The 14,084-nt window shown below is 39.5% G+C and overlaps 1 protein-coding gene across 1 annotated transcript in view; it reads left to right on the forward strand.

The window, feature by feature from the left end:
* Nucleotides 1-724: 724 nt before the first annotated feature.
* Nucleotides 725-14,084, forward strand: part of KCNH8 (potassium voltage-gated channel subfamily H member 8) — a 176,883-nt gene continuing 163,523 nt past the window's right edge. Inside the window, exon 1 of the mRNA XM_041411512.1 lies at nucleotides 725-800. Coding sequence (XP_041267446.1) covers nucleotides 725-800 — 76 coding nt within the window. The remainder of the gene's footprint in view (nucleotides 801-14,084) is intronic.

A 14,084-nucleotide genomic window follows, 5' to 3' on the forward strand; every position in this document is an offset into this window, starting at 1 on the left:
GTACTAACAATCACAGAAAAATGCCTATTCCTTAAATAAATGAAATAGCATAACCATGCAGATGATGTCTGAGGCCACACAACTGGTGGAGAATTATCCATGTCCCAGTCTCAGTCTCCAGTGAGCTCCTCCAGAGGCATTTCCTATCTACCAAGGGTGTTTCTTCTTTCAGCAAAGTAAGCCCGTGCTTTACCCTGTGATATTGTTACTCATAGAACTGTGAGCTGAGATGCCTGGGACCTTTCTCAGGTGCTGGAGCCGAAAAGTGTCTGAGGCTGCCGGGGGCGGAGGAAGCTCCCGTAGCCCCCGGGGGCCGCCGGTCCCTGCGCTGCCCCGCCCCACCCGGCTTCGCTACAGGTGGATAAAGGTGGTTCTTCCCCAGCTCCCTGCTCTCCTCCAGCCCGTCCTTCCTCACGGCGGCTCTCCACAGGGCCCCCTCCCCCTCGCCTTGGGAGAGGTGCGGGGAGGGGGCGCGGGCTCTGCCGGTCGGGGCGCGGCTCCGCACCCGAGCGGCTCTCCGGGGCGGGAGTGCTCTGCGGGGCCGGGGCTGACGAGCGGGGGGCTCCCGGCGCCGGAGGCGGCGCGGCGGCATCCCCATCCTCCTTCTCCTCCCTATCCCTCCGCCTCCTCCCTCCCCACCTTCCCCCGGGCGCCCTCTGCACTTTCTTCTCGAGCCACCCTCGTAGACAAACTTTGATGGGGAACCTCGCACCGCGCTGGAAAAATGCCGGTTATGAAGGGATTACTGGCACCCCAGAACACCTTCCTCGACACCATCGCCACCCGGTTTGACGGCACACGTGAGTGCGGGCTGGGGCTCCGGACTCCCGGAGCAGGGGATGCACTGGGGGCATTGCGCGTACGGTGGGAGCTTCCTCTTCCCTCCGCCCCCCGGGGTTTCCCCGGTACCAGAAGCCGGCAGTGAAGAAGGCGAGGCGAGGGAGCTCCCAGCGTCTCTCTCCTGCCTGGCTTCTCCACAGCTTTGCAGGCGAGGAGGGCGCCAGGTCCCCTTCTCTTCGATCCCCTGCGCGGGGGCTCCGAGGGGCTGGAGCCCGGCTCCCTGCAGGAAAGTTGCGCGCTGGACTGGGGCTTCCCCCGCTGCCCGGGCAGCCGAGAGACCTCCGGGCTCATAGCTCAGGGCTTTGGTAGGAGGTTTGGCGAATTTATTTTGTTTAGTACCCCCAGCCTTGAGGGGGTTCAAAATCTTCCCAAAAGCTGAATTCCTGTGAATGGGGCTCAGCAGTGACAGCAGCTGTTGCAGGGCGCTGGTGGAGGCAGGCCGGGACCGAGGGCCCCTCGGCGGTGGCGCTGGCAGCGTGGTGCCGGCTGCAGGACCACGGACAGGTCCGGCCCGGGCGGGTCCCGGCCCGGGCTCGGCTCCACTCCCCCCGCGCCGGGCAGCTCCAGGCCAGGCGCTGCCTTCCCGGCGCGGCTGGAGCGCTCCCCCTCCGGCCGTGCGGCAGGACCCGCCTGTATCTGGACTTTTGTTTCTTCCTTAGCGCATAATAAAAGGAGCAGGGAGATAGCGGATTTGGGCCAAAATGGACTGTCTTCCTTTTAATTACCTTTTAAGAAATCTAGACATCGATAGTGGAGAATAAGCAAAGTCAGATTTGAGTTGCTGTTAGCTGTTTCTTGACTGAAAGCATTGCTATCTAATTGGTTTGGTATCTTCTTGATTATTGGCATTCCCTCTATGGCTCAATTACTGCGTGATTAAGACAGCTGAACTGTGATTACTGAATCAGCAAGTTGTAAAACGTCAGGAAAATGATGCAGTCACAGAGATCAATTGCAGAGCAGCACAGAACTGCATTATAACTGCTCTGCTAGCCTGAGGATACACAGATAATTATGATCCAGGGTTGTGTGTAACTGATACTTCACTATAAAGCAATCTCTCGTAAGACTACTTAGATGTACCTTTAAATTTCTTTGACTGCAGAACTCAAAGTCCTTTCCCCATCCTCCAACCTTTTATTTCTACAAAGTGTATGGGTATTATTTACTGCGTATTGAAGCATGTGGGTCCTATTAGAGTTTTGTTGCTGATACTGCCATTTGCCAGAAAAGCAGTGCTTCCCTTCTTTGTGCTCAGGACCCTCCCCCTCACAATGGTTTCCTTTTAAAGGATGGAGCACACAGCCTGTGAGCTTACACACAAACACTTCACATATTCTATACTGTTCTTCAAAGATTCAATTTAACAAGCAACATTAGTGATGACATCCAGATCTCTTGTTAAATAAAATACTAGAAAAATGTCTAATCCCCATCTTCTCAGTGCCACAAACAGGCGAGTGAGGTAGAAAGCTCATTTCTTAGATGGATTCTACACCCATATTGAGCTACTTTTTTCAGCCAACGATTTTACTGACTTTTACAAAGTGAAGGACTGACCTTTTCTTAAACAAAAAACAGACCCCAACATCTTACATTGAAATTGAATGCTAACAACTCATCTACTTTTTCCTGGCATATAATTGAAAAAGAATGTAATTAGGTGTTTAAGTTAACCAGAAAGTACAGCACATTATCTATTTATTAGAGTCATTGAAATATTTCTTTTTAGTTAGCTTTCCAGAATCTGGCTTAACAGTTAAACAGGTGTATTCTAGAAGTTGTCATTGTACAATTACTGGCATGTGAAATATTCCAGGATGTTCACATGGAAAGATGTTTTATGTGCTATGTGGTTTTACACCTAGAAAAACTTTGCAGGAAGATACTATTCCATGGAAAACTTCTGGCATGTCTCTTAAAATACAGAATAATGTAACATCTCCTTTAGAGTGTTAAAGTGATGAATCAAATTCACGTCATCTGAAACAAAGTTTCAGAAATAGAAATTATTTCAGTTCAGAAGCAGCTCATCTGCTTTGTTGTTTTGGAAATGCTAAATTTAAGTATAAAACTAATACTTCTTTAACTGGCCAAAAAAATATTCAAATAAAGAAGCAAAATTTTTCAAAATATGTGTACATATCTGAGCATCAAGTAGAAAAATTAAAACCAATTTATTTTTCATTAAATTTAAATTGCCTGTGTGGCTGGTATTCCTGAGCTTGCTCAGGTGGCTAAAGCTAGAAGTAGTACTCATGGCTAATCCTTACAGGAATCAGTCCCATGCCTTACTAGTTTTACAGGTGATACAGCCTATGGAAAGAGTAGGATTGATACATGGCACTGAACCTGAGGTTATGTTTCACAAACTTTAACCTCCCACATGCTGATATTTAAATGTTAAAATACTGTTTCATGTCCAATTCCCCTTTTTTTTCCCCCCCTGTTGTTTTAATACAGTCTGTAGTTAACAGACGTCTTTTCAGTTTAAGCCTCTGGGAAGGATATATTATGTTGTCATCAGTGATAGACTAATCCACCAATGCATCTTTAATCCAAAAGAGGGATAATTCTAATTCCGGGCAAAAGTGCAAGAAGGGATTCCAGATAATATTAGAAAATATGCTTTGCTTTGCACGGAATTGTCAAAATTTCATTGACAGAACTTTTTAAACTATACTTTTGCAGTGACTTATGTTTAATTAGCAGTTATAAATCGCATTGTGAAATACTGCATATCTCAAAAAATATATAAAACAAGTTCTTGGCAGGTGCTTCAGCTGCTCAGAATTTTCCCAGTAGATTTTTTTTTCAGTACATTAGACAACAGTATTCTTTACATATAAAACCAATAATATGTGCTAAAGAAAGAAATTAGATTAATTTTGGCGTTACTATTAGCTGTGCAGGAGATTGCAGAAGTCTCCTACAAATTTCCCATTACCTGTGTTGTACATGTGGAAGAGCAGCATTAAAGGTTTGCTTCTCTGGATTTCCATGGCAGAGCTCTTGGCTCTGTCTATGTGTTTCTATACTGACACCTTCTTCCTACTCAAAAATATCTTTTGTGTTTCTGACAATTTAAGTTAATGGTTTCTCACAGTCTTTCCCTCTCCATCCAAAATGTAAACACCAAGTCATCCAAAGACTTTTTGCCCTCTCTGTTAACAATGTGTTTATTGCCTATGTGGAAAACAAACATAAGCATTTCAGATGAGTGGTGTGTGGCTTAAGGGTTTTGGTTGGTTTAGTTTTGTTTTGCTTTTTATATTTTTGAGACAAAATAACATTTTCAAGTGTGAAAATATTTCAAATATAAACCTATAATTAACCCCACCACCAAATATTATGAAACTGAATGTCTGAAGTGAGTCATTTCACTTCAAGCTTTTGAATGGAAAATTTGCATATTGTTGCTTCTTAACCCTATTTAGATTAGGCAAAGCATTCAGAAATAGTTACATGGTAGGAAATTATGTTCTATTGTTTTCATATATATATGTATACATATGGACATAAATATTCTGCATGCACTATTTATTTATTTAAACTGATTAAATACACACCAAGGAGGTGGTTTCTGAAAAATTTTGAGACTTTTTTAGGGAGTAAAGTTAACAGAGATTCAGCAAATAGCCTTATTAATTAGTATTTTAAAAAGAACAACAATTTTGTGTATGGCTATACTATGAAACGACAGCTGGAGTTCTATGATTGTCTGTCGTATGTGATCAGATTCCAAATTAAGTGAGTACTTCACATTCTTACTGGCAATTTTACACTACCCATCTAACCTGAAGATCAAGCTGAGTAAATTCCTTCTTGCTCTGTGTCAATGGTTATAATTTGTTAATTCTCTATTTACTGAACATCTTCTACATTCAAATATATTTTCCAATTAAAATCGTGCTCGAGTACTCACAGAAGGATCTTTGCACCAAAACAGCAATCTTCATAACTGTTTCATTTTTTTCCTTCTTGATAAAATGGAATCAGTTTTATGACAGTTTTAGTTACCCTTGAGGTATGATTGAAAAGCTCCTGATGAGAACATACAGATTTAAGCATACCAAAAGTGATGTCAGCATACTTCTGCTGGCACTGTGGGTAGCACCAGGTTGTCTCTTTTGCATCACTGTCAGTTGGTACGGAGCTGAAAGCCTTTGTACATGGTGATCTTTCCAGATTGCAGGGTCAGATTCCTCCCCCACTCTTTCCCAGCTACCCCCAGCACTTGCTTTTCTGTCTCACAAACAAACTGGTGATGTCTGCTAAGTTGAACCAATGAACTAACACTTTCTGCAACTTTGTTGTCAAATTCTGTCTCATTCAGGGTGAATCCTATCCTGTCTACACCAGTCAATGTGCTGCTTAATAGTATCACAGGAACTTCAAAAGCAGAAAAGTGCTTCTTGGCTGTCTGGGGTGTTCTCCCTCGAACAGGCTCAAGGAATTGCAGCAGTGTCAGATGTAGAAAAGCAACAACTGAGTTTCTGGGGGAGGAAGCTTTTGATCAGACTCCAGGATCAGAATGGTCCACCTGACAAAGACAAAATATGCTCCAATTACAGACTTGGAGCAGAGTGGCTGGAAAGCTGCCCAGCAGAAAAGTCCCTTGGGGTGCTGGGTGACAGATGGCTGAACATGAGCCAGTGTGTGCCCAGGTGGCAAGAAGGTCACTGGCATCCTGGCCTGCATTAGGAATTGTGGGGCCAGTAGGACCAGGACAGTGATCATAGACCGTAGATGGCACTGGTGAGACTGCGCCTTAAATACAGTGTCCAGTTCTGGACCCCTCAATTCAGGAAGGTGCTGGAGTGGGTACAGAGCAGGACAATGAAGCTGGTGAAGGGTCTGGAGAGAATGTCCTATGAGGAGTAGCTGAGGGAGCTGGGGTTGTTTAGCCTGTAGAAAAGGAGGCTCAGGGGAGACTTTATCACTCTCTACAGCTGCCTGAAAGGAGGCTACAGCCAGGTGGGGATTGGTCCCTTCTTCCAGGCAACCAGTAACAGGACGAGAGGACACAGTCTCAAGCTGTCCTAGGGGAGGCATAGGTTGGACTTTAGAAAGAAATTCTTCACTGTCCCTGGAGGTGTGTAAAAAAAGGCTGGCACTTGGTGTAAACATGGTGGTGGCCAGTCATGGGTTAGACTTGATGATCTCAGAGGTCTCTTCCAACTGAGTTGATTCTGCGATTCTGTAAAATCCTGTGACCAAGGAAGGGTGATTCAAACTGTGATAAGCACTGATCAAAGTCAAAGAGACTTCAAAGCAGTGACAGTGGAAAATCTGGTGGTCTTTCAAACTGTCCTTCTGGAGGAATAAAAGCAGGGAAGCTGGTCAAATTCTTTGTCATAGAGATGGGGTGAATTGGCCAGAAGAAAATTTCTAAAGATATTTCTATTGTTGCTCCTATGTTAATGCAGAATAGTTTAGTACTTTTTCTCATGTCCTTGAACAAGTAAACAATAGGGTGTTGTGAATTAATAATTTGTCAATGGAAAAATATACAGTCAACACTGTAAAGAATATTGCTTGTTCTCAGCTCAGAGCCCCAAAAAAGCAGATCTTGCTTCTCTCTGCTTTTCTCTGTAAGATGTGACCAGTACTGCACCTCGCTGTAGTTCTGTTACCAAAAAGGGCAAATATGATTTTAATATAAACCAGGGATTGGATCTTGGAACCTGTTTTGTATTGTTGCTCTTTGCTGGAAGTAACCTAGTGGCTAGATTAGGCAGCTAACTGGAAAATCTTTTCCTCTTCTTTTGGCACATGTTTTGGGGGTGTAGAACTTCATAATTTAAGGTCAGTTTATCTGGTTTTCTTCACTTTCAGCAGTTAGAGTAACTTCTGATTCTGACTTGAGCTAAAATTGGACCTGAAAGATGGAATTGGAAGGATTTCAAGGCATCTTAAGATCATATTTTACTTAATTTTTCAGTTCTAGTTCTAAGGGCCTGATTCAAGCAAACAAAAATATATTCAGGCATTATTTTTAATGTGCAATCACTTTAAACCATGAAAGATGGTCATTAGTGTATGTTTTATTCAGAGTCCACGTTACTGCTAGAAAAAAAACTTATGTATTCAGATTCTTGGGTGATGTTCTCTTATTTTTTGCTAGACAGAAATAAGACAGGATGACAATTCTGTAGTTCATCCATTCAAAGGCTGTATAATTCAGTAATCACACTAATCTTAGATTAGTATTAATATAAAGTTGGACTTATAGCACACATCATTACTTCAGAAATAAACCCTGTATTTGAATTCAAGGCAAGCATTTGAGATTTAAGAGTGAAAATATTCATTACATAAGGGATATTTTTTTTTTTCCTGACTAACAAAAGAATATTATCTTTTATATTCTTTTTGGGTAGAAACCTGATACACAGTGCAGTGATCAAATCAAAACTGTATATTTGAAGATACATATATTTGAATGAACGTGTACTTTGTGTGAATGGAAGAAATTTTTTAGTGTTTCTAAACCATAGATGATTACCTGGATTCCCACTGGAGAGTTTCTGTAAATGTCCCTTTATTCCCTTCCCAGACATACATTACTTTTTTCTCTGTCTACACATTTCAATGAGTAAATAGGTTTATCCTGAAAACAGCCTTCTCTTATTGTTATCATTACATTCAACTTCTATTTTATCATTTTTTATTTTACTTGTGCAGGTAGCAATTTTATATGCATTCCCAGTCTTTTTGGATGTAAAGGAAAGATGCTCAGAGTATTTTTCAGGGCAATAAAGAGTAGAAATGTGACAAAAACACTGCCTCAAGCACATGTAGGAGTGTAAACAAATAGATGTGCATGAATATATTAAAATAAATCAGGCAAGATATGGGTTTACAGAGTATTCACTGCTCCTAGTACTAGTCTGAGGAAATGAATTTTTGAAAGAAAAACAAGGTACATATATTACTCATGCTGTAGCCTGGAAAAGGTTAACAAAGGCAGTTTCTACAGCAGTTTTGCATTATCACAAGTAAGCTCATCTTACCTTGTGTTAAAGTGATTAAAAGAAAAAAGCAGGTAAGGAACAACCTGCTCACAGAGTAATTTTGTTTCTTGCCCACTCAATCTAAAAATAAATAAATAAGAAACAAGGAAAAAAGAAAAGGTGGCAAGGGAAGGGGGTGGGGGAAGGAGAGGCACAGCAAGAAAAGGAAACAAACATAATATTCTCAAATCTCAGAGAGGAGAGAGATTTCCTTAACAGTAAAAAAAAAAAAAAAAAGGCTTCTTTTGGACTTTGTCTTGCCAAGAGCTTCTGGCTCCTTCTGTTTTCTGGGACTGATAGTAGTATTCAAAGACTTTGGAACAGGTGTTTTTCTTAAAATACAAGCACATTCAACGTTGAACTTGACATTAAATATCGTCTGAGCATCCCTAAAGCTTAATGCTGGCTGTCAATCATTTCAGGGACAGCTGAAGACAATTGTGTTATCGAAAAATATGTTGTCTTCCCTGTTGATCTTTTGAAGAGAAAACAGCTTCCAGTGTGCCAGCACTCATTTACTTTCTCCATAGGCCTTATTTCTGATGACTAGGAGTCTAGGATTATTTTGCTTTTTTTCTCTTTTTTAAACTTATGGAAATAAAGAAAGATTCATTCTGACCTGAATAGACCTGAAATTCATTGTTACAGCTTTTTTTGGTGGCCTTTTCTTTTTGCCTTCCATCTCACTCAATAGCTAGTTATGATATGTGACTAGGCATCCTATTCCAAAGGTATGAAAGAGAATTCTGAGCTGGTTCTTTTGTCATTTATTTGATGTTTAGAATGAGAAAATTGTCCTTGGACAAATAGCTTGATTTTTTTTCCCCCCCCTAGATGTCAGATAACTCCTGGACAAGTGATGTGTGTTTTTTGCAAAAGCTCTGCCTTTTCTCACATTTTAGTTAGGAATTTCTCACAATTTAGTTTAGGAATTTATAGTGATATGAAAAACAATAGAGAAACTATATTGTTTCAGAGGAAAATATTTTTGCAGAAAAAACAGTCTTCTTTGTGGAAGATCAAAAGGACTCTTTGGAGAGTAAAAAGCCTTCAAAAGTCAATAATAATCACAGTGTATCAGTGATAAACTGTTTTCTCTACTTTTTTGTCTGTGTTTTTTAATGGTTGAAATAAAAATATATGGGATTTTAATCCATATATTTCTTTTTACTGTATGAATTATGTTTGTGAGATGATAAAACATTCACTGCATTTATTAAACTGGGTTATTTCTTATTGTGTTGAAATATCTTGAGATTTGGAATTAGGACTTACTATTTTATTTTTTTCTCTTCCAGAAGAGTGGGAACAGGAATGCATCTTATAAAACCCATGGTTATAGAATTATATGTTAGTGATTTAAATAATTAAGAGTTCAATGTAGAAAAGAATAGTCAATAAATATTAATGAATGGTCTTGAGCTACACATTTGCCAAGATTAAGGAAAATTAACAGGATCACTGATTTATAGAGGAATATATATAGCTGTAAGTTGTGTCTACTTCAGTGCTGTAATAATTGGGTGACAGCACAGGAGGAGAAAGGTGAGAGAATAGTGTGGTTATGCACTATATTTTGGGGGCCTCTCAAGGTCTTACTGTAAATTAGTGTTTGGGGTTTTAATGGCCCTCTTTGAAGCATAAGTTGACTAAGTTATCATCTTAGTCATGCTCAAGAGTTGCTTCTGCACTGGAAACAGAAACCAGGGTGCATTAGAAATCCTGACTGCCCTCTTTGTATGTTTATTGGAGTATTTACCCAAAGCTGTTGGTTTGTTTGGGGTTTTTTTAGCTGATGTGTATGAGGTGTTTAGACTTCAGCAGGAGAGTGACTCTGCTGCCTTGCAGAGCACGCACATGAGAGTGGTTAGAGCAAGGCACAGTCCATAGGTCTGTTGGCAACAACTTTGTCTCTGGAATTAGGCAGGTGTTACTCTTCCATTGTACTGCACTGAGCACTCTTACTAAGGAAAGGGGTGGGAGGCTTGGCTACCCACACCAGTCATGTAAACACACTGCAGTGCAATGTGGGACCAAGAACAAGATTCATCCTTTACACACTTACAGGTTAAAGCCTATTTCCAGATTTTCTTCCAGTAGGGTAGAGGTTTGCATACAACTATTTTCAATTCCCTGTGAAAGCTTGTAATTTTCCCCTCTGAATCAGTGATTTTTTTCCCCAAATTCATTAGCAATTACACTTAATTATTGATTAACCAATATTTGTACTTTTAGAGAGTAGCCATAAGTGATGTCTGAATTTTGAAAAAGCAGTCTCTTATCCTTTAACATGTATTAGAACCCTTAAAAAACCCAAATTATAAGCAACCTGAAATACAGAATTGATTATTATTTTTTTTAAAGTTTACTTACAGAATGAACTGCAGTGGTGATTGATTTTTAGAGGTAAGGGATAGTCCTGGGTGGTAAAGTGCACAAGTGATGTTTGGCCAATAAAGGAAAAAGGAGGGAGCAGCTGTGAAGAAGCAGAGATGGATTGACTGATGGGCTTGCTGAGTGAGCAGCAGGCATTGCTCTGGAATGAACCAAATGCTTGCCCACGCTGGTGATCGATCCCTGCAGCAGAGGCAGTGATCAACAACAGTCAGGAGGGACAGGTGGAAATTGCTGCAGACATTTAAACACATCAGTCATGATTCTTATAAAAATAAGACAGGCAGGTGTTGAACTGTGTTCATACTGCTGCGAGCAGGATCCAGATGGGGATTTGGGATTTTGGTTCCAATTACAACTCAGTGCTAATCATCAAATTAAATAGTGGGAGCAGTAACTCTTGGAGAAATGCAGAGACTTTGCTGCCTGCATCCAGTTGGAGCTATCTGAATTCCAGTTTTCCCCCCTGCTTTTGTTCTGATTAAATAAGACAGTTATGTATCAGAAATGTGCTTTGACACCAACAGTATCTTCAGAAAAGCAATTATCTATCTGGACATTTCAACACTTAGTATTTCAAATGAGCTTATAAATAGAGAAACATATAGGCTGGTGATAACCTGCTATAATTACAGAAGAAATTATGCTTCAGATAGGATAAACGGTTCATTTATGAATTTTTCTGCTGATATGTGTCTCCTGGGAATGATTGCTTGAACTGTCAGGGGAGCTACAGACCTTCTGTTTGTGTCTTTTGTGGTGAATTATTGTAATGCTGCTAATTTCTGCTGGGTTTTTTTGTGGGTATGCTTTTTAAACATAAATAATCACTACCTGATATTGTATCAATCTCACCTGGAATATATCAAATTACTGAAGCAATAACTTTATATAAATAGGTATGATTACTCAAAGAAAAAGTTGGAAATAAAACCAGCCACTTTATGCATCAATAAGTCAGATGTGACGTACAGGTAAATATTTCAACTGGCACTCACAAGTGATGAGCATGAGGAGTGTTTCTTCCAGGGAAGCAGCAGACTAAGTTCAGGGAAGTAAAATTTGTTTAATAAATAAATAATCTGGAATTATAGTAATTATTTTGCAGTTTAGCTTTATTCTTCATTTTAAAACAAGTTTCCCTTTTATGAGTTCAGTGTAGGCAAGGTCCTCTCACTTCCTCTCACAAGGAGGACAAAGGCCAGAAAGCCTAACAGTAGAAACACTGTGTGACCCACACCATGATGGATGGATCTTAATAAGCTGAGTTTTAGGAGCTGAGTGAAATAATTACAAGTAAAGCTAAGAGGTTAGAATTAATTGGGGGAATATTATTAGGTTTTTCCCCAGCCTGATATGGTTGATATGTCAGCTTATATGAACTGTCATTGAAAATAATGCTTCTAGGTGCTCTGTTAAAGGTTATGAGACATCTTCTGCCAACTTTACATATTCTGTTTTATGGTATGACTTTCTAAGAGAAGCAAGAATGAAGAAGGAAGGTTTTTACATTTATAGAATGAAGGCATTAGCTTCTAACATTTTTGACGCTCAGAAGTCTATAAAATTGATTGTTTGTATTTAATTAAGATGTACATAGCTATTTATTCAATGAACCATTTTTCTGAAGTGAAGTTAATGAGAAAGAATCCTTGTTACAGTGTTTCTTAGTTTGATAGTAGCTACTTTTCTAGCTACTAAATTTTGACATATTGCTGTGCTGAGAACAGTGATTTTATTTCATCTGTTTTAATGTTTAGAGTATTGTAGCAGTTTGCACAGCACTTGAATGTTTTGGTGTTCATTTATCATGGCTAATTCATGGCTTCCAGGCAGAATCTGTGAATGGCACAATAAACTAAATGTAATAACAGAATAATTTGCTCTTGAAAGCAGGTGCTTCCTGATAGGTTTTCCAGGGCTTGGCAAACAAAGTTTGTGGCAGCAAAACAATGCAGTGAGCGTTCTAATAGTTTGGCTGTACAAAAAAAATTGAATCCTTCCTTTTTGACAGACCAGTGTTTTCTTTGGCACGTAGTATAATGCCATCTTGGGCCACATGATGCAGAATATCTCAGGCTGGTGATGAATATTTGGATATGCCTTTCAGCCAGGCTCAGTCCAACTGCAGGGCTTGCTATTCTGCTGCAGAGAAGCACCAATACTTCTCTTGTTCTGGGAACCTCTTTTCCAGGTAAGTCCTTGAATAACAAATCAAGTATCAGAGCTGGCATCTACATAAACAGTGTGGACTCCTGGCAGGAAAGGGTCTAAATTACAGCATTGTCTGATGGTCACAGGCCTGTGTGCTGGGATTATGAGGCAAGAGTCAAGAGCCGTTCTCTGTATTATCAAGAAAGTAAAATAGTCCCCAGCAATAAATCAAATTTTTTACAGAAATTTAATTTCTTTCTGGTAGCACTGCTGCTCCACTCTGAGGGACATGTTTGTACACTTGTTAAAACCTCAATACCTCCTACATGAATTTTATACTTGCACTTAAAATCAAACGTGTGGTCTAATTACAGAAAACAAACCAAAACATATTTCTGAAGGAAAAACATATCTTCAGTTTTTAATTAACTGACATTTTGGATAAATCCTGAAATTTTATCAAGTTTTAAGCTTTAGAAATAATTTTAAGTAAACTTTTATATTTTGTTACTCAAGAAATGTCATGATGACCAAAATAATTTCAAGATCTCTTGTTGCATCTAGGTATTTCTGTTGTTAAAATGTAATGCTAGAGAACATAAGGGCTACAGCAGAAGAGAAATAGAGAAGGAAAGAAAGGGAAGGCTCTATCTTATTTTCAGAAGTACGAATTACTATGAGAGTTGCAGATGCAAGATTTTCACCACTAAAAACCACCCTTGCACCTTATCTATTCTATTCTTGCCATGAAAGGGGCATGTTTCACACCCTTAATCCTTCCAGCATAGCTCCTTTATATGAATGGGTTGTTGCACATGAGAAGCATATTTTCATCCCTGTGTTTCCAAAATTACTCTTATAAAATGGTATCCGGACAAGACCAGACTAGCTGGAAATGTTAAACTTGGCTGAATCTATACTGATGACAAACAGGAAGGAACAAAGCATGGGACTAGATCATCTAGGCCACAGAAACTCATCTTGCATTAGAAACAGAAAATATCTTGCTTTTTCTAATCTTATAATGGTCTCAATCACAGACTTTGAAGAAACGAAGAGGATTTTTCATGACAGGAGATTTGTAACAGCCTACACTATGATGAAACAGCACGTCTATAAAGAGCAACTCTATCTTTACTTGCAATGCGTATCTTTCAGAACATTAACGCTCAGTCAGCAGACAAAAACTTTTCATATAAATGTAGTTTTAAATGTCCAGGAGGAAAAAAAAATCCTCTAAAAATGTACTCTATTTTCCAAAAAGTTGTTATAATGACACAACTTTCACGTAGCTTTCAGACCAAAATCAGAAAGCAAATTGCATAAATGTTTAAAAAGAAAAAAAGCCTAAAAATAAAAGAGGAATCCAAACAAATGTACATCGGTGAAAATGTGGCAATAATAAATTTATGTATTTTATCACATTGATATATTTTTATTTCAGAACTTCAGGATTGCAATATTGTGTTCTATCACATTTTGGGAAGCATCAAAAACAGAGTGGCTTTTACTGGTATTAACTCCATTTTCTGAGGGACAGATGAATTTATTTTCAACCTACTGAAAGTAAAAATAGAACTACTATGAATACTCTAAGGTGTCATGGTGTGTTTTCCTGCTTTCCAAACCATCAAGACCAGAACCTCCTCACACTTCAACTAAGTGCAGTTAGCTGTTTCT

This window comes from Onychostruthus taczanowskii, unplaced genomic scaffold (assembly GCF_017590055.1).
Source record: "Onychostruthus taczanowskii isolate IOZ18803 unplaced genomic scaffold, ASM1759005v1 scaffold36, whole genome shotgun sequence".
NCBI classification, from domain to species: domain Eukaryota; kingdom Metazoa; phylum Chordata; class Aves; order Passeriformes; family Passeridae; genus Onychostruthus; species Onychostruthus taczanowskii.